Source organism: Tiliqua scincoides, chromosome 1 (genome assembly GCF_035046505.1).
Source record: "Tiliqua scincoides isolate rTilSci1 chromosome 1, rTilSci1.hap2, whole genome shotgun sequence".
NCBI lineage: Eukaryota > Metazoa > Chordata > Lepidosauria > Squamata > Scincidae > Tiliqua > Tiliqua scincoides.
Genome location: NC_089821.1, coordinates 278,292,085 through 278,318,208, shown reverse-complemented (window position 1 = coordinate 278,318,208; position 26,124 = coordinate 278,292,085). Strand labels below are relative to the sequence as shown.

Below are 26,124 nucleotides of genomic sequence, written 5' to 3'. Positions count from 1 at the left end.
TCCCTGATTTGTTTCCTCATTTCAAGGTCCCCTTCAGGTTTCTGGCCAGGAGGACGATAGCACACCCCCAGTATTACATCACTCCTCAGGCCTGGTAATTTAACCCATAGAGATTCTATGGAGTCAGACCCACCTTCAATCTCTACTTTGCTGGATTCTATCCCTTCCTTAACATAAATGGCCACCCCACCTCCAACACGCCCCTCCCTGTCCCTCCTGTAGAGTTTATAGCCCGGGATTGCGGTATATCCCACTGATTCTCTGCATTCCACCAGGTTTCCGTTATGCCCACTATGTCAATGTTTTCCCCAGTCACCAGGCATTCCAGTTCTCCCATCTTTGCTCGTAGACTTCGGGCATTTGCATAAAAGCATTTGTACGCAGAATGCCCCAGGATGCACTGCTTATTCACTCCTTTGTCCCCGCATCCTCTCATTGTTCCAAACCGTCTATCACATCCCATCACGCTACCATTCCCAATTTCTTCTCCTACTCTGTCTTTGCCTTGTTGTTCTCTAACCTCCCCATCCTTGTCCCATAGAGATGAGGAGTCCCAAACTGGATGCCCCTCGGCTACTGTCGGCCTTCCCCCAGGGATCAGCTTAAAAGCTGCTCTGCCACCTTTTTTAATGTTATGTGCCAGCAATCTGGTTCCATTCTGGTTCAAGTGAAGCCTGTCCCTCTTGTACAGGCCCCGCTTGTCCCAAAACGTTCCCTAGTGCCCAACAAATCTAAACCCCTCCTCCCTACACCACTGTTTCATACACGCATTGAGACCCCTGATCTTCACCTGCCTAGCTGGCCCTGCGCGTGGAACAGATAGCACTTCCGAGAACACTACCTTTGAGGTTCTGGCTTTCAGCTTCCTACCTAATAGCCTAAATCTGGCCTCCAGGACCTCCCAGCTACATTTGCCCACGTCGTTGGTGCCGACATGCACCGCAACCGCTACCTCCTCCCCTATCTAACAGCCTGTCTAGACGTGATGTCTGCAACCTTCACACCAGGCAGGCAAGTTGCCATGCGGTCCTCACATCCATCGCAAACCCCCCGTTTCTAATAATCGAACCCCCCACTACAAGAAGCCCCCAACCCCCCTCCCACCGAGGCATATCCTGAGTGAATTCGGATATGGGCCCGTCCCCTGGAGAAGGGGTCCCCGCTAGGGGATTGTTTCCCTCCTCTCCAGGATAACATCCTCCAGCCCTAAGACTTTACACCCGGGCAGCTGAGGAGCTGCACACCTGAGGTTGGGACGAAGCCTGATCATCCCCATGGTCCTTCTCTGCCTGCCTCTGCTTCTCCAGTTCAGCCACCAAGGCTTCAAGGGAGCAGACACGTTCCCTGAGTCCCTGGGGCTCCTTGCACCGAGGACACACCCGTGACATGCCCCAGAGGCATATAGTCATACATGTTGCACTCGATGCAAAACATTGGATAGTTGGATATCCAAACATTGGATATCCAAAAAGAGCTGAGCTCCTGCAGTTTCCAAGATAGCTGCCAATTGCCCTGCAAGGAGCTGAGCTCCTGCAGTTTGCAAGCATGTGTAAACATAGAAAGATAAAGTTTACAGGGTCTTTTTCTGGTTATTATTACTTTAAGTAAATAAATAAAGAAGGGTCTTCAGTTGGAGGCAAACGACTGATGGTCCAACCAAAGCAGTGCTGGCTTGACACACTGCACGTATGAAAATCATCCACTTACACCCAAACCAAGTTTGTGACTGAGAGAAATGGCGACTCTGTTTCAGAATAGCAGACTCTGCCACCATATGGGACAAATGCTGAAGAAGAAAAAAATAAAATATTTTTAACAATTTAAAAATTGTAATTATAATTACAATATAATTATATTTTTTTATTATAATTCTTTGACACAACCATGGTCTTTTCACCCAAATAAATATATGTAAAATTGTTGTATTATTGCTGGCCATGAAAACCTATGAACATAAATAATATGCTATTTCTTTCTAGATCTCCTTCTTTAAAAGACTGATAAACCTAGGCAGGTCCAAATACAGAGTCATTTCAAAAAGGTGCGTTGTGGTACAAAAAAAGTTTGGGAACCACTGCTCTAACAGTGATGATTCCTAAGGGATGAACCCCTTTTGAAAGGGGGGCATGATTGAGACATGCAGAATTATGCAGGGGATGAATGAAGTGGGTAGAGGGATGTTCTTTTCCCTCTCACATAACACCAGAACCAGGGGACATCCACTCAAATTGAGTGCTGGGAGAGTTAGGACAGACAAAAGAAAATATTTCTTTACTTAGTGTTTGGTTAGCCTGTGGAACTCCCTGCCACAGGATGTGGTTATGGCATCTAGTGCGGTCTGTGGAACGCCCTGCCACAGGATCAAGTCAAGTCACGTAGGTTCCAAAAAGTCCCCTCCTCCCCCACGGGCTTCCTGAGCGCTGACAGCAGGAGCAGGTCAGCGGGAGCTACGCGCAGCACGCACGAGACTGAGGCTGCCAGGCGCATGCGCGGCTCCGCTTCCCCTCAGCGCTCAAAGAGAGAGGCGGGGGAGGGGCAATGACTTTGGCCGCTTCTCGGCGGCTCTTCTGCACGCTAGCCGGGATGGGAGAAGCCGCCTCCTCGTCACTCAGACCGCCTTCGAAGGAAGCGACCCTGCCCGGCAGAAATCGGAGCCTCGTCCGCATCCCGGGTGAGTAGGTCGGGGAGGGGGGGAAGCAGCAGCGCCAGGCAGCCTTCCTCCGCGCCTGCGGTCGAGGGCCACAGGCTGCCTGTCTCAACTGGGCATGCGCCAAAGGGCCGGCGACGAGGGAAGTTTCTGCGGCCGGCCGAACGGCGCATGCGCCTTTGCTCTACCCTGCTTTTTATTGGCGCCTGCGCAGCGACGTTCTAAGGACCTGGAGAGGGCGCACGCGCTTTTCTCGACAAGACCACCCCCTACTGCGCATGCTTATGGCAGGCTCCTGGTATCTAGTCATTACAACAGTGTTTCATGGAATGATGTTTGATCAGTAAGTGCCCATCAATAGTTTCCCCAGTTCTGGTCCTCTGAAGATGTTTGTCTTAAAAGGCCTCTCTCTCTCACAAGCACACACACTCTGATAGTACTACTTCACTGTACACATCTACACACAGACACAAACACACATACTTATAGTACTACTTCACTGTATGCATTTACACACCCACCCACCCTGCTGATAGTATCACTTCATTGAACACGTCGACATACACACACAAACATACACACACCCTATTGATAGTACTATTTCATTGTACACATCTACACACACACACACACACACAAAATGTAAACACACAGACACCTTACTGGTGGTACTGCTTCATTGTACATATCTGCCTTTGGCAGGAAAGGTTGCCAACTGACTGGAAAATGAAGTGTTAGGCTTCTGTGCAGAAATCCACAGATGAAGCTTTGAACTGCATGGAAGTTGGGATGATCACCTGCCAGTGTCTGAACATAAGAACATAAGAACAGCCCCACTGGATCAGGCCATAGGCCCATCTAGTCTAGCTTCCTGTATCTCACAGCGGCCCACCAAATGCCCCAGGGAGCACACCAGATAACAAGAGACCTCATCCTGGTGCCCTCCCTTGCATCTGGCATTCTGACATAACCCATTTCTAAAATCAGGAGGTTGCGCATACACATCATGGCTTGTACCCCGTAATGGATTTTTCCTCCAGAAAATTGTCCAATCCCCTTTTAAAGGCATCTAGGCTAGACGCCAGCACCACATCCAGTGGCAAGGAGTTCCACAGACCAACCACACGCTGAGTAAAGAAATATTTCCTTTTGTCTGTCCTAACCCGCCCAACACTCAATTTTAGTTGATGTCCCCTGGTTCTGGTATTATGTGAGAGTGTAAAGAGCATCTCCCTATCCACTCTGTCCATCCCCTGCATAATTTTGTATGTCTCAATCATGTCCCCCCTCAGGCGTCTCTTTTCGAGGCTGAAGAGGCCCAAACGCCATAGCCTTTCCTCATAAGGAAGGTGCCCCAGCCCCGTAATCATCTTAGTCGCTCTCTTTTGCACCTTTTCCATTTCCACTATGTCTTTTTTGAGATGCAGCAACCAGAACTGGACACAATACTCCAGGTGTGGCCTTACCATGAAGCTGTCACGTTGCAGGGAAAGTGACAAGTTGGGCACACCTCATTCACTCAAATGCGGTAGCCACAAAAGTGCTCCAAAGGTTGTCATTGCCACAGTTATATGACTTGAATCCCTGTGCTGTTTACAGCTGATATAGGGATCCTGGCTTCATCAATACCCTCCATCAACAGTTTTAATTAGCCCTTATTCAGCTAAAATGTGACAGTACCATGATTGGAACCTCCAACTTTCTTTCTTTCTTTCTTTCTTTCTTTCTTTCTTTCTTTCTTTCTTTCTTTCTTTCTTTCTTTCTTTCTTTCTTTCTTTCTTTCTTTCTTTCTTTCTTTCTAGCTGCTTTTTGGAGAGAGATTTGGATTGTGGCTTTGGGGGAGAGGGGAGCTTAACCCTTTCCCCCTTTTTATAGCTGTGACCCACCTCCTCCAAAGCTACCTTCACTCACGGAGATTTTCCCCTCTGTTGCTAATAGACTACTGAGGAAAATTCAGCTGCACAATCCTATATATGTTTACTCAGAAGTAAGTCCCATACTTACTCAGTCGTTGTTCAGTCGTACTTCTGTGTAAGTATGCTTTGGATTGTAGGCTAAGGACCCAATCCTATCCAACTTTCTAGTGCCAATGGAGCAATGCTAGTGGGGCATGTGCTGTATCCTGTGGTGGGCGAGGCATTCATGGAGGCTTCCTCAAAGTAAGAGAACATTTGTTCCCTCATCTTGGGACTGCTTTGTGGTTGCATCAGTGCTGGAAAGCTGGATAGGATTGGGCCTGAATTCAGGCCACCTATGCCTTGTGATCCTCTTGCAAAAATATTTTGAAGGCAAAGGTTATGTCAGGGAACTCTAGTCAGAGGATTTTGATCTATCGTCTAGGTTGGCCCTTTGCCTTTTTTTCTACTAATAGACAAGTATACAGTTAGTTAATAACTATTATAATCTGAGACTTGAGTTGAATTACTGTATATAAACTGACTTGTATATTTGGAAAGTTTCAAAACTTTAAGTAGCATGGGGCTCCTGTGGCTAATTATAATAAGCAGAGAATCACAATTGTTCTTTCTATCCATGAAATTCCATTAATTTGGCTATTACTTGATTCCTGGATATGTTGCACTTTTTCATTTTGATGTTTCAGATGCATCTGTGTGGCAACTGTTTGCTCTTTGTTTGGCACTGTAGGGGGCAGCCCCCCCCCCTCGGTCTCCTGTGATTCAGTCTGGTAGTTGGGGAGCTGGTGGTTGGAAGTGCCTAGGTATGTGGACATTTGGGATTGTATGTGCTGCAGGCAACTACTGTTGCTTGTTCTTGTTCTCTGCTGTGCTCAAGGTACAGTATATGGTTTCTGGAGCCTCCATTTAGCTGTAAAGGCTGATAGCCTTTAATGGTTCTCTGTTCCATGAGCTTGTCTTGAAGCTTTAAAAACGCCTAGCATCACATCTGAACTTTTAGAACTCATTGCTGCCACATTGTCATGACTTTTGTAATGCTCATGGTTGAAGGAAATACTGTACTGATTATTTTGTTTTAGTTAAGCAGAGATTCAAAACAGGAGCCCTTCATGCATATGCCACACACATTCTTCGGTATATATTCCAGGATAGTAAAAAAAGTATGGTCTTAGTTATCTGCATTTGTGCTTAACTGAAATGCCCCAGGAAGAAACTGTGATTTGGATTCTTGCATTCCTTTCCTCATGTGATCAATGGAAATAAGGCAAAACATCAGAAGCATTGATAAGGTCTTTGTAGGTGAATGGTGTCCAATATGTCTACCCTTAGAATGGTTAGTCAGTTACCAGAGAAACACAGCTCTTGTGATAGCAGTATTGCTGAGAACCCTATACTTCCTTATGACATCTAAGTACCACACAAGAGCTATGATATTCATGAGTAAAGCACAAAGCTCCCCTTCCACTCCCTGGAGTTCTTTGAAAGCTGTTCAATATTCCTCTCATGCTGCTCAGTGCATGGGCCTGAAGCTTCATAGCACAAAGCTGGACCCCCCCACCCCAGAGGATTGTGGTGGGCTTGTAAACCATAGTATCTCTCCACAAGGGTTCCCCTTGGCAACAAAAGGCAGGTTGCTGGGGAACAGCATCGCTTGAGGGGAGATGACATTGCTCAAGTGGTAACCTCTCAGTAGCAAAGGAGGCATAAAAGCAGAGATATATGGTAGATTGTGTATTTGTCAAACCTGTTCCCCCTCCCCTCGGAAGGAGGTTTTTATTTGGCGAATTATGTATCTGAATTGCTCTGAAAATGTATTCCAATTTATAAAATAAAATATTTTTTTCAGGGAGGAGGTGACTTCGAGGGACTACTCGATAACTGTTCTTTGTAGAGACTTGGGAAGTTGTTCAATTAAAATAAGTAGTCAGTAATCTGTGAACAGGAATATATTTAGAAAATCTTTTTGGCTTGTTGTGCAGGGGTGAAAAAGCTGCATCTGGCTTATTCTGTATGTCAATGAAAGATACAGAAGCCTCATTCCCTTTTGCATCTGATTCTCTTAGGGCCCAGTCTTATCCAACTTTCCAGTGCTGATTTCAGCTATGCCAATGTGGTGTCTGTGGCATCCTGCAATGGGAGGGGGCAGTCACGGAGGCTTCCTCAAGGTAAGGGAATATTTGTTCCCTTATGTCAGGGCTTCATTGTGGCTGCATTGGTGCTCAAAAATTGGATAGGATTGGGCCCTCAGTCTTATGTCAAACATCTTATACTCCAAGACAGGGCTGTCCAAACTTTTTGGCAGGAGGACCACATCATCCCTCTGATACTGTGTTGGGGGCCAGGAAAGAAAAGAATTAATGTACACTTAAAATTTGAATAAATTTACATAAATGAATATATTAGAGGTGGAACTTATATGAATGAATGAAGGTCTTGCAATAGCTCAAGACCTATAAAAGGTCTTGCACAAAGCAAGACCAGCCTTTCCTTCACTGCTGCTGCTGCATCACAGACATGAAACAACAAGCAGAGGAGGGAACCCTTGTCCCACAGCTCACGCAAGAGGTCAAGCAGTTGGCTGTCATGCTGAGAGCAGTCACATCAGGCCAGCAAGGGCTCCAGCAAGTCTTTGGAGGGCCAGAGGCTCATTGGAGACTGGGGTCTCCTTGAGGGCTGGATTGGGAGTCTTTCGAGGGCCACATGTGGTCCCAGGGCTGGGATTTGGGCACCCCTGCTCTAAGGAAAAGACACCAGAGATGTATAGTTTTAGAAATATCTTCTGTGGTCTTTCAAGATGATTTATGGCACATTGTCTCTTTTTCATCTCATGACAACCCTGGAAGGCAGGTTAAGCTAGAAAAAAGGTGATTCATGAGAGTTTCTTCATTGCCAAGCAAGGATTCCTGTGCAAAATTGGTGTAAATTACCTTATTATTGAAAATCTGATCCTGGTATGTAGAGCCTGTTGGAAACATTCAGAAAATGTTTATCCATGAATAAAATAGCTGTGTATGCCAAAGAGGGAAAATATCTTGAAAGGATCTGTTATCTGCAGTTCCCCAAGGGCTGTGTTTACAGTTTTTTTTTTCTTCTGTAGGACAGTGTTTCAGGTACTCCAATTGAAAATGAATTTCTGGTGTGGCTTAACAAACTCTATGAAGTGCTTTTCTAAAGTCCTTAATAGTAAAATACCTGTGCCAGAGATAATATAGATTCCTAATATGCCTTGTCCACTTACTGGGTTTGCTTCCTTCTTTCAGTCAGATTTTCTTTGAAGAATCACTGCTTCCCACATACCCCAGAGACAAGGGCACACTCTTCACTTGCAGTGATCGGTCAGTATAGACCTGATGTTCATTGCTGTGAATAAAGAGCCACCATTTCCCAGACAAGCTGCATCTATGTTGTTGCTAGAGAATAATAATAGTAGTGATAACAGATCTTGACACTGATAGGTAGCCCAATCCTAACTCCCCTGCAGCAATGCAGCTGTGCCAACATGGCTTCTGCTGTATACCGTGGGTTTTTTTTGGCATGTTGTGGCTGCTTTGGGGTAAGGGAACATTTGTTCTCTTGCCCTGGGGTAAGTTCTAGCAGCCACCACAGGTCAACTTGGACCTGCACAGCTGGCACAAGTCCACAGTGACCCATGAAGTCTTATCAGACATGGGAAGGGGGTTTGGATTTGGCGGGCGCCGCTGCCACTGAATCTGTCCCCCATCTCCTTCCTGTTCTGCCCACTCCAGCCCCATTCCGCCCCTGCCTCCCTCCCAACCCCTTTGTTGCCTTACCTGCTCCGGCAGGCATCTGGCATCCATCTTTGCATGGATCTGGCTGCTTGTCGCTTTCGGTGGTGGCCAGGCCGCGTGCACTAGCACTGTTGTATTTGTGATAGCTGTAAAACTGTTTATGCCTGTGAACTGTGTGTTCCATCAGCAAAAATGGAGGTTTGGGCCAGTAGGATTGGACCATCAGTCAAGTATTGTTGACTCACCAGGTTGGGCAACTCATTTCCAGGCCCCCATCTGTTTTGAGAGTCATTATTTCTCTTTGTTGTTGCTCTGCTCAGTTTCTCTTTCTCTGTGGTTTCCCAAGTCATGCTAAGAAAACTTACCCAAGGGCTGAATTGTAACAGTAATTTCAAAGCTTCATGCAGGTATGTATTTTCAGTTATTGAAAATGGTATTCTAGAAGAATATATTGCTCTTACAAGAGCTTGATCAATTTTTTCCTGATCTTCAGGTGTCATCTTGTCTACAAATGGAGTTATTGAATAATTTTTGGATGCGGCTCTCTTCAGTATCTGTTTACTTGAAGATGCTGCTGATGGCACAACACTTTGTGTTGCTATGTTACAAATGGAGTAGAAAGAGGACTTCTTGAACGAGAATGTTGAGAAAAACTATGTGCATTTTCATCATTGTGGTCCTCTTCACTTAGATGCATAAAGGATTTTTTAATATCTACAGGTCACTTGTTACATACAAGAATGTGTTTTGTCATCCTGGTAGCATTTGGAAATGCATATTTCATCTGACAATATTTGCAAATCACATTTTTCTTCTCAGAAGAACTTATAATGTGAAAATGCCTCCATATGCTAGATGTTGGTCTCACCATTTTCCTGAGGGGAGTAGGAAAGAAAAATAATTTAAAGGCTAATTTGCAAAAAGACACTGATCTATGATTGTGGGTGGGGAAAGTAAAGAACCAGATTAGTAGTACAGGTAGAGCCTATTTATCCACGTTAGTTCTGTTCCATGACTTGGCGCGATTAACAAAAACGTGTTGTGCTAAATTCCATAGAGTTATGCAAGAGGCTGCAGCCTGACACTACCGGATGGAAGGAAACTAAGGCAGCTGTTATCGATCCCCTCCCCCTCTCCCCCTCCGCCTCCCCCTCCTTCCCCTTTCATAGGTGGGATGCTGAGTTTGCTTTTTTTAAAGCAATTCCCTTTCCTGTCCCTCCTGCCTCCCACTCCGTACTCAGCCCTCCCCATTGCCAGCTGTCCTGCTTCTTTCACACGTGGGATGTTGAGCTTTTAAGAGTCCAGTCCTATGCATTTCTGCTCAGAAGTAAGCCCCATTCTAGTCAATGGGGCTTAGTCCCAGGAACGTGTGGGGAGAATTGTAGGCTAAATCTCATGCTTTGCTTGCTAGAAAGGCGTGCTTGCAGATGGTGCACATCTGGGAGGGGGGAATTCAGCAAACACTTCCTGGGTTATTTAAAGCAATCCCCTCTGTTGCTACTGCACCTGCCCGTATGTATGTGTGTGTGTGTGTGTGTGTGTGTGTGTGTGTGTGTGTGTGTGTGTGAGAGAGAGAGAGAGAGAGAGAGAGAGAGAGAGAGAGCGTGAGCTCCACCTTGCTGTTCTGGCTACAGAGGTTTTTGGTTCCCCCTTCCCCTCTTCAGCCTCTGCTGGCTCAGGGGCTCCAGGAATGTTACTGTTCCTTTGCAAGGGGAACCTCTTCCATGGCTCCAGGGCTATTTCCCTGCCTGGGCTAGGCGGAGCCTTTTTGCAGTGTTTTGGGCTGCCTGGAAACAGAGGCAACAGAAACAGGCAAAGGTGTGTGTGACTTTCAGTTTCCCCACGCTTCAGAGACAAATCCGCAGATAAAAAAATCCGTGGATAAATAGGCTGCACCTGTAATTAAATTATTATTGATACAAAGGTTATAAAGATAAACTGATGTAGCTAAATGATTTTTTCTGGAATCAGATAAATGTAAACTCTTACCTTTTTAAATTATGTATATACTTTCAGGTCCATTTTGTTGCTCTGTATTTTTTTCCAATGCTTTGAGGCCTAGTGAAGAGGACAAAACAGAACCAAACATACCCACCCACATGCAAAAACAAAACTTAAAAACTTTTTCTTATCTTGTGACATTGGCAGCACCTCCTAAAGGAAGAAATGCATCTTGTTCTTGCATTGAAGAGTCCAGTTTGTAACCTCGGACTTGCTTATCCTCAGTGCACAGAAATTAGAATAATCTGACACCATATGTATTTTTTGGAAATGATTTGGAAAACATTTGAACACCTTGTCTTAAAATATTTTATTCATCATGTTAAAATAAAACATTCCATAATCATTTTTTTTTCTTTTTTCAATTTTTCAGAAAAAAACAAAAAAGTATTCAGGAAAAAAACAGAAAAAAACTGGTTTTTTTCCTGAATTTTTCTGGTTTTTTTTCCAGGCCTTCACATCTCTAGTCACTAATACAAATGTTGAAGGGTATTGAACCCAGGACAAAATCCTGTGTCACTTCACTTGAAACTTCCCTCCAGTGTGATGAGGATCCATTTCTGAGCAGTCTTTGAGTACCGTTTTTGAATCAGTTGGATATCCACCTGATGGGCAGCCCAGTCCTGAGCTGCCTGGGGCACCCAGGCTTGGCGACACTGAGAATGGCTGCTGCCGCACCCTGGGCTACTGTGGGAGGCGCCTTGGGAGAAGGGGATTTTCATTCCCTTCTCCCAGGTAAGGTAAGCAGCCCCGCAATGGGGCTACTTGCTTGGTTGGCGGTAAGGTAAAGGCGCTCGTGTAGGGCGCGGAGCCCTCCATGAGCGCCTTGGATCCTGTGGAGTGGAGCTCCATGGACCCGCCTCCCTCTCTCCCCTAGGCACGCCTCCAGCCTGCCCCCCTCCCTGCGTCACGCCTCCCCTGCCCTCTCCGCTGCCCGCCGGCCCCCCTCCCTGGAACGCCTCCTCCCTGCCCTGCTTACCGTGCGTGGCTTGGCGGTCTGGGAGACTGCCGAGCCACGGAGGCTGGGCTCCCACCCATGCTAGCCCAGCACCAGCCAGCGCTGGGCTAACATGGGTGGGAGCCCGGTGGTGAGGCTCACAAACGGGCCTTATAACATTTGCGATAGTGCTCGGTGGCACGGAGCCATGCTGCCAAGCACAGGATTGGGCTCTGAATTATTATCTAGCCCACAGTTGATGAGTTTGGCCATCAAAATATAACAGGAAACTTTATCAGATGCTTTGCTGAAATAAAAAAAATTACTTCCATAGCATTCCCACAATCCACTAAGCTAGTACTTTGATCAAAGAATGATTAGTATTCTTGTAAGATTTATTCTTGATAAATTCATTCTGGCTTCTGTTATTAATTGCATGGTTATCAAAATGCTTGGAGACTGACTACTTTGTAATGTGCCCTAGTATCTTCCCTGGTATCAAAGTCAAACTGACTGAACTGTAATTTTCCAAATCTTCCTTTTTGAAGACTGCAGCATGATGAGCCTGTTGCCAGTCTTGTGGTCCCACACCATTCGCTAGCATTTCCCAATGATGATAGACAGAGATTCTAATATTTGTAAATTAATTATTTACTACGCTGCTAGGCATTTGAAATTTGCATTCTTGCATCACTGTCCTGCATATATTTACTCAGAAGTAAGTCCCACTAAATTTAAGTGGACTGAAGCTTCAGTTCTATACCTGCTTATCCAGGAGAATTCAGTGGAATTTGATTCAGAATAAATGTGTTTAGAATTGGGCTGTATGCAAGAATTTACTTCTGCTGAATGCATTAAGTAATTATTCTGGTTTTTAATTTCTGTCTTCATTATTGGTTAAATAGAGAGGACTTCAAGGTCTGGGTGAAATCATCATCTTTTGGATTTTCAGAGCATAGTATGTGTGATATTGTCTGTGATTTTCTTCTTTGACTTTCAGAGAATGGTATGTGTGGTGAAAAGGAGTAGGTCTTGAGCTTAAGTCTCCAGATTCTTAGGTAGAGTTCATTCCCAGGCATGCTGCTTTTATTTAAATGTCAACCTGGGGTTCAGTACTCCACTCAAAAACAGGAGGTTGTAGAGTTGCTCGCACAGGGCCCTTATGTTGTAATCCTTTCCCCCTGCACTACTTCCTCCAACTCACAGAGTGCCACTGCTCTTCTGTGGTGCAAAGGTCTTAGCAGCGCCATTGAATTGCAGTGGAAGCCCTCCTGGTCTTACTATCATTATTATCAGGCTACTCCTCTTTCCCCATAACATAGCCCACTGTGCAAGCTACTCTTAGCAGGTCTGGTTTTAGGCCTGGTTATCTTGTTCTAGACAGAGTCACTGGCATTCAGCCAGAGCAGCGATCCAAAACAGCAGCACAAGCCCAGGCTGGGTATCAGAACCTTGGCCAACTCCACTGAGTGGCAAGAATTCAGACAGACACAGTACCAAGCAGGAGGTCAGTACCTTGGAAAGCTCCAAAGGCAGCTAAGGAAGACCATGCTAGAGACAGAATTTTGGGTACAATTACGTGTTGTTGCAGCAAAATTCTGGAGCTCACTGAGTGTATATATCGCTGCGGTGGGTTGTTAGAGTGTTTGGTGACACCCCTTTTCCAAGGAAGCCTTCTGTCACTTATAGGGTCCTTGCCAAGTTTTGCAGGCACTTGCTCTGATAGCATTGAGGAAGCTGTGGCTCGATTACAGGACTTTCCAGGGAGTCAGAGAAAAGATGCAAAACCTCATCTCCCAGCTCTGAAGAGAGTATGGGCTTTGGCTGCACTTATGGCTGTCTCTTGCATTTCCCATAAAATGACAGGGAAATGTAACCCTGCTAATTCTTCCAGACCTCCCTGATGATTGAGCTCTCCATACTTCCCTCTTTTTCCCAACTAAAGCTTCTCTATGAGACTTTGAACTCAGTGCCATTGAAGGAAGATCTCATGGCCAAGCAGAAATTCACTTTGTATATTGCTTGTCTTCAAGTCCAAAGAATGATAGTTTCTTACCCTTTGGCCTGGCATATGCCAGCCAGATGATCATCCAAGCCCACCTGCCCAGGTCAGAGGGCAGAAAGGGATGCCCAGTGTTGCCAACACTGCTCCTCCAATCTGTTATGCCTGCATTCTCTGGCAATCTGTTGCCAGCACTGCTTCTTCACATGTACACTTGTGACCTTCATGTGTCATGCGTACATACACAAATACCTCTAATTGGGGAAATTAGCAAGCCAAAGGTCAAATCTAGCAGTGTGACAAGGTTTGGGATCATTGACATGGATGAGCAGTGCAACCAATCCCAAAATGCCTCAAAATTAGACTAACAGTAACCACAAGACAGAGCTTTTCAAAGAAGATAAAGAGTTTATTAACTAAATAATCTTTTGGAGAGGGGGGGGGAATAACCTATCCTAGTCTGCTGGTTTGCTTGATTGTGAAGTCCTTCTTGAACAGCAAGGCAGGGCTGCAAAGTTCCCAGGTTCTTCCAAAGTGAAATGCCAGGCTGTACTCCCCCACTGCCTCTGGAGTGAATGAACTCTTTCTTCTGTTCTTGTCTTGTTCTGTCTCTGTCTTGTTCTTGTCTCTGTCTGTCTCTGTCTTTGTCTTGTCTTGTCTAATCTGCTTCTAGAGCAGGGAAGTTAGGACTTTTCACAAAGGAAACAAAGGTATATCTGCAGGACAAATGAGTTTGGAGAGCTTCTTGAGTGATGCATTTTCGGCTTCCTGGCCTTGATTGAGTTTTCTAGGAGGTCAGAAAAGAGCTTAATGGCCCATCCAGGAAATTTCCACTGAAGAATAGTGTGGCAGGGTGTGTTATCTCAGGTGGAGGGACTTCTTGGCCTAGAGTCTGAAAAGGAACTAACCAGTTGGGCAATTGTACAGTAATTCAATTTAACATTCAAGCAGGACTTGTCCTTGCTAGCTATCCTTTATCAAACCTCAAGCACCCAGATTTAATCAACCATAGAGGGGCCTTTCCTTGGGAGCCAGCAAAATCTCATCCCTTTTCACTTCAGGGAGGTCTGCCCAACTCTGAAACCAAGATGGAGTCAGTTTAAACTGGACACATGTTTGGGGAAAGAGGGTGTCTGTAACACCAGGCAGTCATCAACAATCCGATTGGTGGACCACTGTTATAGTCAAGTCCACATTTATTAAGGTCAAGCCCAAGGATGTTTGTTTGTATTTTGCTTTGGTTCCTTCAGAGAATGCCTAGGTGTAAATGAAATCACTACATACTAACTACATAAAGCAGCTTTACTTGGAACAGCACACATATTTCAAAAATATTTGAAGGACCTGATATTCAGTAGGCCAAATCTAGCCACCAACATCTGGTGGGTTGTGCGTAAGAACCATAGAGTGCAATCCTAACCCACTTTCCAGCACCAACATAAGGGTAATGTTATTACCCTTTGAGTTACCCTTCGGGTAACTTCGAGTTAAGGGAACAAACATTGCCATACCTTGAGGAGGCCGCAGTAACTGCCCCCCAACTGCAGGATGCAGTACAAGCCCTGCTGGCACAGCTATGCCAGTGCTGGAAAGTTGGTTAGGATTTCAGACATAATCTATAAAGTGGGAAAACCAGAGACTTCATACAGGCATGCTTCAAAGACAGACAAGATAACAACTACAGTACTACAACTTTAAGGAACTGCTGATACCAGTCCCTTTTTTGGGCTTCAATCTTCCTAATCTCTACTGTCACAATAATATGTTTTTACATATACTGAACATGTAGTATGGGACAGTGAATTCACAATCTAATTGAGACTAAGACAGCTAATATTATGATACCGTTGTACAGATCAATAGTAAGGCCAAACCTGGAGTATTGTGTCCAGTTCTGGTTGTCACATCTCAAAAAGGATACTGGAGACAGGGTTGAGCAGTGAGGTTGTAAAGTTTGCGGACGACACCAAACTTTTCCGAGTGGTGAAGACCAGAAGTGATTGTGAGGAGCTCCAGAAGGATCTCTCCAGACTGGCAGAATGGGCAACAAAATGGCAGATGCGCTTCAATGTCAGTAAGTGTAAGGTCATGCACATTGGGGCAAAAAATCAAAACTTTAGATATAGGCTGATGGGTTCTGAGCTGTCTGTGACAGATCAGGAGAGAGATCTTGGGGTGGTGGTGGACAGGTTGATGAAAGTGTCGACCCAATGTGCGGTGGCAGTGCAGAAGGCCAATTTTATGCTTGGGATCATTAGGAAAGGTATTGAGAACAAAACGGCTAATATTATAATGCTGTTGTACAAATCGATGGTAAGGCCACACCTGGAGTATTGTGTCCAGTTCTGGTCGCCGCATCTCAAAAAAGACATAGTGGAAATGGAAAAGGTGCAAAAGAGAGCGACTAAGATGATTACTGGGCTGGGGCACCTTCCTTCTGAGGCTACGGCAGTTGGGCCTCTTCAGCCTAAAAAAGAGACGCCTGAGGGGGGACATGATTGAGACATACAAATTATGCAGGGGATGGACAGAGTGGATAGGGAGATGCTCTTTACACTCTCACATAACACCAGAACCAGGGGACATCCACTAAAATTGAGTGTTGGGAGAGTTAGAACAGACAAAAGAAAATATTTATTTACTTAGCATGTGGTTGGTCTGTGGAACTCCTTGCCACAGGATGTGGTGATGGCAACTGGCCTGGATGCCTTTAAAAGGGGATTGGACAAGTTTCTGAAGGAAAAATCCATTAAGGGTTACAAGCCCTGATGTGTATGCGCAACCTCCTGATTTTAGAAATGGGCTATGTCAGAATGCCAGATTCAAGGGAGGGCACCAGGATGAGGTCTCTTGTTATCTGCTGTGCTCCCTGGGGCATTTGGTGGGCCGCTGTGAGATACAGGAAGCTGGACTAGATGGGCCTATGGCCTGATCCAGTGGGGCTGTTCTTATGTTCTTATGATATAGTGGAAATGGAAAAGGTGCGGAAGAGAGCAACCAAAATGATTATTATCTGGGGCACCTCCCTTATGAGGAAAGGCTACAGTGTTTGAGGCTCTTCAGTTTAGAAAAGAGATGCCTGAGGGGGGACATGATTGAGCCATACAAAATTATGCAGGGGATGGACAGAGTGGATAGAGAGACGCTCTTTATACTCTCACATAACACCAGAATCAGAGGACATCCACTAAAATTGAGTGTTGGAAGAGTTAGGACAGACAAAAGAAAATTCTTCTTTACCCAGCATGTAATTAGTCTGTGGAACTCCTTGCCACATGAAGTGGTGATGGCATCTTGCTTAGATACCTTTAAGAGGGGATTGGACAAATTTGTGAAGGAAAAGTCGATCACGGTTTACAAGTCATGATAGGTATGTGCAAGCTCTTGATTTTAGAAGTAGAGTACCTTGGAATGCCAGATGCAAGGAATGGCACCAGGACGCAGGTTGTGATTTGTTGTGTGCTCCCTGAAGCATTTGGTGGTTCACTGTGAGATACAGGAAGCTGGACTAAATGGGCCTTGGCCATCTAGTGGTCCTCTTCTTATGTTCTCATGGTATAGAAAGTCTATTTCTCTAATATCAGTCTTTGGGTAGAAAATATATTAGAACTCCGTGTTAGAGAAAAGATGACCACTAAAAAGCACAAGCTCACTAACTGTGTAATCCTCTATGGGTTTTCTCAGAAGTCAGTTCCATTTTGTTCAATGCTGTTTACTCACAGGAAAGCGTGTATAGGATTGTAGCCATAATTCATATTGGAGCGCAATCCTTACCGTGTTTCCCCGAAAATAAGACACTGTCTTATATTTTTTTTGGCTCAAAAAACACACTAGGTCTTATTTTCAGGGTAGGTCTTATTTTTTTCAGAAGGCAGTCCCTATAGTTAATGGGACTTACTCCCTAGAACAGGGGTGCTCAAAACGTCGCTCGTGATCGACCGGTAGATCGCGAGGCAACAGAGAGTCGATCGCGCGCCGGGCTGGGCTGTGGGGGCTGCCTGGCCGCGGCGTCAGAGCAGGTGGGGGCGCTCAGGGCCGCTGCGGCCGGTCCCAGGCAGCAGGGCGGCCCCTGACGGCGGGCGGCTGTGGGGGGAGGGCGGGAAGCCCCGCCTGAGCCGAGGCATGCCCCTGGGCGGCAGGGGGGGCAGTGCTCCCCGTCTCGTTGGCTGGTGACGTGTTGGCGATTGGCCGGTGGCAGGCCGGGAAGGCGGCATGCGGCGCGCTCGGGCCTGCTGGGGAGGCCCCTGCTCGGGCCGCACTGACCGCTGCTGTGCACGTCCACAGGTGCGGAGGCCGGGAAGGCGGTGCGCGGCCCGAGCAGGGGCCTCCCCAGCAGGCCCAAGCGCGCTGTGCACCGCCTTCCCACTGCTGCACAGACCCACAGGTGCGGAGGCCGGGAAGGTTTTTAAGGGGTGCGTGCTTGGAAAGCCTGGAGCGCACTGGAACTTACAATCCTAGGCATGCCTACTCAGAAGTAAGTCCCATTGTGTCCCAATGGGGCTTACTCCCAGGGAAGTGTGGATAGGATTGCTGCCTTAGGGAACAATCCTGTGCAGGTCTACTCAGAAGTAAGTCCTATTTTGTTCAATGGGACTTGCTCTCAGGGAAGTGTGGTTAGGATTGCAACCTTAGTTTTCAGTCTTGAAAATGGGCATAAGAGTGTTGGATCTCACAAATCTGAACTTTAGTTCAGAAGGGAAATGTCATCTGCTCTGGACCTTTCCCCATAAATTTTAAGTTTCCACTGTTTTTTTTCCCTTTTCTTTGCTGGCAGGGCTTTAATGGCTTACAAAAGGCAGAAATTCATCAGGTGTGTCTTCCCTTATTGGATTCACATCCATGTCAACAAAAGCTGCATTTGTTGAATTTTGGCCTGTTCAGATCTTAAAAGTCCAGGCAGCCCAAAGGGGAGGGGAAAATTTCAACCCTAAGATTGGGTCAGTGTGAAACATGGATGTCATTGTGGTGATAGTGTTTGAATGGGTGCATGACTTGGAAGGAGGGCATGATATTTTCTGTATTCTGCAGGATGAATGATGCATAGACTTTTGTGGTCAGGTCTGGCTATCTATATGTTATGATGGCGCGAACATTGTAAAAAAAACTCTGGTAGATCTCCAGGCCTTGCTGGGTTTCAAAGTAGCTCTCGAGTCAAAAATGTGTGAGCACCTCTGCCCTGGAAGGTGTGGAGAGGGTGTCCCCTCAGTGCCCAGGAGGATGCCTGCCTGCCTACTCAGAAGTCAGTCCCTTTATAGTTAATGGGACTTACTCCCTGGAAAGTGTGGAGAGCATCAGAGCCCAGTAGGCAGGGTTGCCTCACTTGCTGCTTCCCACCTCAGCTCATCCTCAGCGTCCTCTGCCCAAGGTAGCACAGCAGGCGCTTTCTAGGTGGTGTGCACGAGAGTGCAGCATTCCCGGTCATGTTGTACACCTGCCCCTGCCCGAGGACCCCTTTTGCCCCCCCCAGCCCTGATCACAACTAGGTCTTATTTTCAGAATCGTTCTTATCAGTGCTTTTTTTGTGAAAAAAAGGTGCAGGAACTTACAACTTGTTAATCTTTTATTTATTTATTTATTTATTTATTTATAAACCATTTTTTATTGGAGAAATAAAATATTTTTATGTGCTTCCCCCCTAAAGATGAACTTACTTCTGAGTAGACATGCATAGGATTGGGCTGTCAATCTCCACATCCCCTTCCCCCTAGCTACTTTTTCTACACAATTGTATGGCATGCAATAGATGCATGGCATGCAATAGATGCAAAAGATGGCATACAATTGTATGTTCTCTGCTGCCCTCAGCAGCTGCAGTGCATTGCTGGAGAGGAGCTGCAAACGCTGACTGGTGGAGGGCATGCTTGTGGAGGAAGGACGAGGAAGATCTCTGGCAAGGCTGGACAGCATGTTGTACACACGTAGAATCCCTTTAAATCTGCCCTTAGCATGTGAAAACGGGTGCAGATATATATCTCTACCAGGATTAAGAGCCCAATCCTAGGTATGTCTACTCTGAAGTAAGTCTCGTTCTAGTCAATGGAGCTTACTCCCAGGAAAGTGCCTAGGATTGCAGCCTAAGAGCCCAATCCTATGCATGTCTATTCAGAAGTCCACTTTAGTGAATGGGGCTTACTGTGGATAGGATAGCAGCCTTAGAGTCCAATCCTGTGCCTGTCTACTCTGCCTCTGTTTTGCTCCCCCCCCCTCCTGGAATGCCTCCGAAGGGAAGGGGCCCCTGCAAAAAGGTGCCGGAACTCCATCCCCCCGCGTTCCATTAGAAAAAAAGCCCTGGTTCTTATATTTCAGCAATTCTCAAAAAACACACTAGGTCTTATTTTCAGAGTAGGTCTTGTTTTCGGGGAAACAGGGTACTTGGAGATCTGCCAGTGCGGTCACCGCTGTGCTGGCCTTGAGTGTTATAAACATACCTTACAGAATGTTTGCAATGACTTGGGAATAAGGTGCGCTGGTGGGGAGGCCTGTGCCGCCCCACTGATGCTGCATCCATTATAGCGGCCACCACAAAGGCAAGAGATGCACTGGGTGGTGCAGGGGTGGGAATGGGGGTGAGTTAGGGTAGCAGGAGGGCGGAAAGTAAGCATGGAGAGGTGTAACAGGGTGGGGGAGTGTGGAATGGGATGAACCAAGCCTGGGAAGGGGGTGGGGTCAGCTGAGGTCTCCTCTGCTTTATCCTATCCTCCTGCCCAGGCCTCCTGGCTTTACATGGGCCTGCTTGGACTTGTGCCTACTATTTAGTAGGTACACATTAGAGTAGCCTCATTGGGCAGGCAGGGGTATTACTCAGATCAAGGGGAAAAATATCCACTTACTCTGAGGAGACCTCCAGCCTGCTCTTGACAAGCTGCAGATATAATGGAGGTCATTTGACCCCACTGCACTGCTTCTTAGGATTGGGATGCCCTTTGATTTAGCAAAATGTTGATGCTTTCAGCACTGAAACTTGGATTAATATACTAGGGCTGATCCTACTCTCACAGTCTTTTGTACCCCTTGTCCACTCTGTCTTTTATCTATGTTTATCTATATTGATGCTACCATGATAGTCTTGATGTTCTTATGTCTTATGGTGGGTCCTGACAGATTCTCATTCTAAAAAGTGGGTCCCGGTGCTAAAAAAACTTTTTGTCTTAGCACCTGTTCTTGTTCAATGTTTTTTTTCAGAGTTTCTACCATAGTTATAGCCAACTGGATGAGTTTCGGGGAGCAAGCCTTCAACATATCTTTGTTTCTCTTCTTTGAAAATAAGAGGATTGAATTAGGGTTTTAAGTTGTTCATTGAAATCAATATGTTTCCAATTCTGGAGTGTTTCCTATTATTCTGGGAAAGTCTGACATTAATAATAATATTCTGTGCTGCTTAATGTTTTGGGAGACGCTCCTTTGACAGGAGCTCAGCATGTTTGGGTACTGCCTGTTGATATTTTTAGAGAACGCATTTCATATCGCTGAATGGTGCATTGCTTCCAGTTCTCCAGGATTATTGAGTAAAAATGTTTGTAACTATTCTGCAGTATACCATACCATGAAGTCTGGAAGGTAGTTTGGCAGAATGAAGGTGATGCTATTGCCAGGATTTGGTTTCTGACTAACAATTTTGGTTACGAAAAATTATGAATGTGTGTGTATTAATTGATCTGCAATCTGCAAAGGGCATCTTTTGGAAACAAGAACTCTGACAGCCTGGCACAGGCTGGAGCTCTGCCAAGGCTGCTTGGGAAGGTTGCCACGCTGGGAGCAAGAGAGGGAGAGAGAGAGAGAGAAAGAGAGATGAAGAAAGGGGGGAAAAAAGGCAAGACTTGGCACAGCTCATTCAAATCGGCTTCTTTTGTCTGCATTCTCGGATTGAGCTTCAGAAAAGAAAACCATCTTGGGATACAGAAAAATTCAGAAGTTTCTGGTTTTCAAACTTAGAAGGTTATTAGTTGCCTGGGCTTTTTGAAAATAGCGGCAGATTAAAATTCGGTCAACAGTGGTATGGAAAATAACAGCATTTCTTAAAGAAGCCATCACAGTGTCTGCCTTATACATAAGGGACATACGGTATTTGAATTTTGTATGTATGATAAGATGCAAGATGGGGGCGGGGGCAGGAGTGAACAATTCTAAAAGGTTCTATATAAAAGTGAATGTTATGCATTTCTGCAGAATAAAAGTTCTCACTGACTTTAACTTGCTTTTAAAAATCAGCCTTAATTTTTTAAAATTTTGGTTAAGAGTACAATTTTGCCTTTTTTTTATTTTTGCCTTCATAAAACACTGCAAATGTTAACTTTTGAAAGAGCTTCCTCCCAGACATGTCCTTGTGTGAAATAACAGTCTAATTTGAACCCTCATGTAAAGGTGTGCTTTCTTAAAGAAACAGCATTTATTTTTGATGTTTCTTTCTTTCCCAAATACAATAGATCTTCCATCATTTAGTGACAACAGGGAAGACCAGCTTGAGGACACCAGTCTGTGCTTGAAGGCGAACACAGAGCTAGGAAGGTGGCTTTTTGTTATCACCCTGCCTAAATGTTCTTGGGATTTACCTTGATAAGAGACTTGTGAGCTCAGTGAAGTGTTTACTTGAGGAGGAAATACTAACAGATGGAGAAAAATTACTTCTGTCATAGTTTGGTGATAGCAGGAAATGGAATTTGGACTGATCACTTTAGATGAGGGAAGTTTTTTGGTTAGAGTAGTTTTTGTACTGATTGAGATCTGCTTAAAAATCCCCAAAATTTATATTAGATTGTTCGGATTAAGTATTCAAATGATGACTGAAGAGCAGGTTCATTGTGCTTTTAGTTATGGCATTAGATACTTCTGCAAACTGCCTGGAATTTCAGGGCATAATAGGATGAATAGTTTTTTTTGTCACAACAACTATCTGACTATTTTGTCTGGTAGGCCTTGAATTTCTCTATGTATGTCCTTGATTATTGATTCAGAGAGTAAAGACAGGTTTTATAGATCCTCTTCATTGGAAAAAATAACTCATTAACTTTTGAAAGATTGTTCAACTGGCCACCAACTGCTAGAATAAACATTTTAACCTTTTGAATAAAGCGGGTAAAAGTTTAAAAATACAAATCCGTGCCTGCCTGTGATGAAAATCTGTATGGAAGCATTTATTATATCCTTATATATTGCTGTTAGATTATAACTGTGATCCTTTGCATGCTTAGGCAGAAATAAATTCCCTTGAAAATCAACAGGACTTTACTAAGAGTAATAGTTTTTAATTGGTGTACAAAGGGCCAAAATAGCCCAAAGTTTATCTGCATGTAGCACTGAACTTAATTCATTCTTTAAAAAAAAAAGATTTTATAGCACTGTATTAGACTCTAGCCTAGCTAATATTTTCCAGAAATACAGGAGCAAAACAAAAGTTGCTGCTGATCTCTTTTTATCTTTCTTGCAATGTTATGTATGTTTTTTCCATTTGTGTAGTGTATGTGGTATTAGAGGGCTTGCCTTTGCAAGATCTTGTTTGATTTTTTGGAAAGGAAAGGTTTACAGGAAATCTTTCATTTTCTAACGTATGTTCATGTTAGTATAGACAGTGTTATGTTTTATAAAACTGGAGAAACCATTACTATCGATGTGCTTTTATATGCCTAGATTTCAGATAATTCCCGTGGGCACAATCCAACCAAAGTTTAAGATTTCTCTGGTTAAATAGAAGAGAGTTAAGGGCATGCTTAACTTTTCCATTGGAAAATGGGACCTGAGAGAGTTTTACTTAAGTTGTCCTGTATGCTGTGTTTGTACAAATTCAAAATCCTGTTTTTGTTTACTAATCCTAATCAAACATTGAAATAGTTATTTGATAGTGTTGAGCTTGTGGAGTGCCCTTCCTTGAAATCTGGCTGGCTCCTATCCTGCACTGTTTCAGGACATCTGTACTAAGTTGATTTTTCATTGGGTTTTTAGGGGGCAGTGGTGATGTTAAGTATGGCCTTTCAGTTGTGGAGTTTAGTTTTCTTAATGCTGCCTTTAATTCATGTTGTTGTTTTACTTGAGGTTTTATTTCAGTTTATTTTATTGTAAGTCATCTTGGGTTGCCTTAGGGCAGTTTCTCAAATTGTTTCTCAAACTGTGAGTCGGGGCCCGCTAGGTGGGTCATGAATCCATTTCAGGTGTGTCCCCATTCATGTAAATATTTTATTTTTTATATATTAGACTTAATGGTATGTGACTGTATTTGGGGAAATGTTATACATCTGTACTTTTAACAGACTACTGTGTGTATGCTTTTAACAATGATAATAAATGGAACTTAGTCCTGGGTAAGTGTGAGTAGGATAGCAGCCTAGGATTGTTAAAAATTTTCCTACTTGATGATGTCCGGTCACGACATCACTTCCGGTCACGACATCACTTCCAGTGGGCCCTGACAGATTATCATTCTTAAAAGTGGCTCCCGGTGCTAGAATTTCGAGAACCACTGCCTTCGGAGCAACGAAGGCTGGATAGTCATTTTCTTAAATAAATAAATAAATAAATTTCTGGATTTTTTGTGTTCATTAAGTAGTTTTGTTTTAGGAAAATAGGATCTTTAGTCTATTTTAAACATACTTTAAAATAGTCATGCAATATTCATTAGTATTATAGATATACTGTACTTTTTCAAAACTTTTAAGCAATCCTTTTAAGCAATCCTGATTACTAGGAAGTCATTCTGACTCTAAATGGCGATGAAACACAAAGTGCACATTATCACAGAACTTTAGAACTTCTCTGGAATTTTGATATGAAGTTCACTCTCCAAAATTAATTGAGCCAGTTGAAAAGGAAACAAAAACTAGAATTTTCGTCATATGCAGAGATTGTGCAAAAATGTAAATGGCATTTTCAACTAAAATACTTTCTCTGCTTATTTGGGATACAATCTGCCAGATCAGCTCCTGTACAAACCAGTTGCATTTATAAAAGACCACTGAAACTTTATAATGCTGTTGCTCACTCTTATAAAATATCATCGCTTTGATAGGATTTGCCCGGGAGCAAATTCAGGGATTGAACTTTTTGACTCCACAACATATATGAGAGTTTGAGAAAAATTGCACAGCAATTAGTTCACAGTAATAAGCTATTAGGTCCTTTACTGACAACCATGGTAACGCATTACACCCAAATACTTAAAAGCTTGGCTAAGAATTGGCCATTTAATCCAGGATGAGACTTGAAATGGGTTTGCAAGCTGTGGCTTGTGTATGCATCTTCTCAGAGAAAACTATCCTTTTCCCCATAGTTTCCCGTCCTCTTCATCTTCCCTGCTTGCAAGTTGTTTCTATACATATCTTCTGTGGACACCGCATAAATCAGCAAGTTAAATTATGGTTGCACTGTATGTTTCAGATTTTTACCATACTCAAGGCAACATACTAGGCCATAATTAAATGTTAGAATTCAGAATGGTTGAATGGACTGTAGGACTTCAGATGCAGAAAGGGAATGCCATTTTTAAATGCCCCTGTACCAAGCAAAAACAAAAAACAAGACCCCTCAATTTCAATGGAAAACTAGCATGCATGGTATGTATGCAGCTTTTCTTCCTGACATACTAGTTTTTTCTTTGCAAGGAAGGTTTATGGAGGGAAACATTCAGAGATATGAATGCTCCTTCCAACCCACAGTGACAAATGGTACAATCCATCCTACCATCTCAGAATTTGGCCACATCATTCTCCTGCCTATATAGACCAGGCCTACTGTGTTGGCATCAAACTTCAGTAGTTAAGCAGTTGTGTAACATTCAATATGTATGGCTTGCATTAAATTTCTCACTGCCATTGCTCTTATTCTGGCTTTCTTTTGTTTATTTTAGTTGACCTACTGGGCCATTGGCTGTGACTCTCCATTAGGACTACAATCCTATACATTGTATAGGGTAGCACGTTTTTCACATGAATTCTGTGTCTCTCCAGGGAGCCACAGCTCACAGTTTGGGAATCACTTCCTTCATTCCTTGGAGGAAGAATGCTTTAGAGGAGGTGGGGATGCAGGTCAAAGGAATTCTTCCTTATTAAGGTACACTAAAGCACACCCTGTGATTCTTAAGTACTTTAGGTTATCTATTTTAGTTTTGGGGCCCAAGTGTAATATTTTTTAATGCCAACCTTATAATTACAACCTTACACATTTTACCTTTCTTAGGCACAGAAAGATACATACATAGAGTGCAAGCCACAACACAAACAACCCTCTTGCTTCCGTGTTTAACTGGCACAGTGGGTTGAAATACTAAGAACATAAGAACAGCCCCACTGGATCAGGCCATAGGCCCATCTAGTCCAGCTTCCTGTATCTCACAGCGGCCCAACAAATGCCCCAGGGAGCACACCAGATAACAAGAGACCTCATCCTGGTGCCCTCCCCTACATCTTGCATTCTGACTTAACCCATTCCTAAAATCAGGAGGTTGCGCATACACATCATGGCTTGTACCCCATAATGGATTTTTCCTCCAGAAACTCGTCCAATCCCCTTTTAAAGGCGTCTAGGCTAGACGCCAGCACCACATCCTGTGGCAAGGAGTTCCACAGACCGACCACGCGCTGAGTAAAGAAATATTTTCTTTTGTCTGTCCTAACCCGCCCAACACTCAATTTTAGTGGATGTCCCCTGGTTCTGGTATTATGTGAGAGTGTAAAGAGCATCTCCCTATCCACTCTGTCCATCCCCTGCATAATTTTGTATGTCTCAATCATGTCCCCCCTCAAGCGTCTCTTTTCTAGGCTGAAGAGGCCCAAACGCCGTAGCCTTTCCTCATAAGGAAGGTGCCCCAGCCCCGTAATCATCTTAGTCGCTCTCTTTTGCACCTTTTCCATTTCCACTATGTCTTTTTTGAGATGCGGCAACCAGAA

General features: G+C 44.3%; 1 protein-coding gene across 2 annotated transcripts in view; it reads left to right on the top strand.

The window, feature by feature from the left end:
• Window positions 1–2,518: 2,518 nt before the first annotated feature.
• The window catches only part of MSRA (methionine sulfoxide reductase A), a 239,520-nt gene continuing 215,914 nt past the window's right edge, over window positions 2,519–26,124 (top strand). For both annotated transcript variants that reach the window (XM_066611958.1, XM_066611957.1), the window contains exon 1: window positions 2,519–2,671. In XM_066611958.1, the coding sequence (XP_066468055.1) occupies window positions 2,539–2,671 (133 nt within the window). In that variant the 5' untranslated portion in view covers window positions 2,519–2,538. The remainder of the gene's footprint in view (window positions 2,672–26,124) is intronic.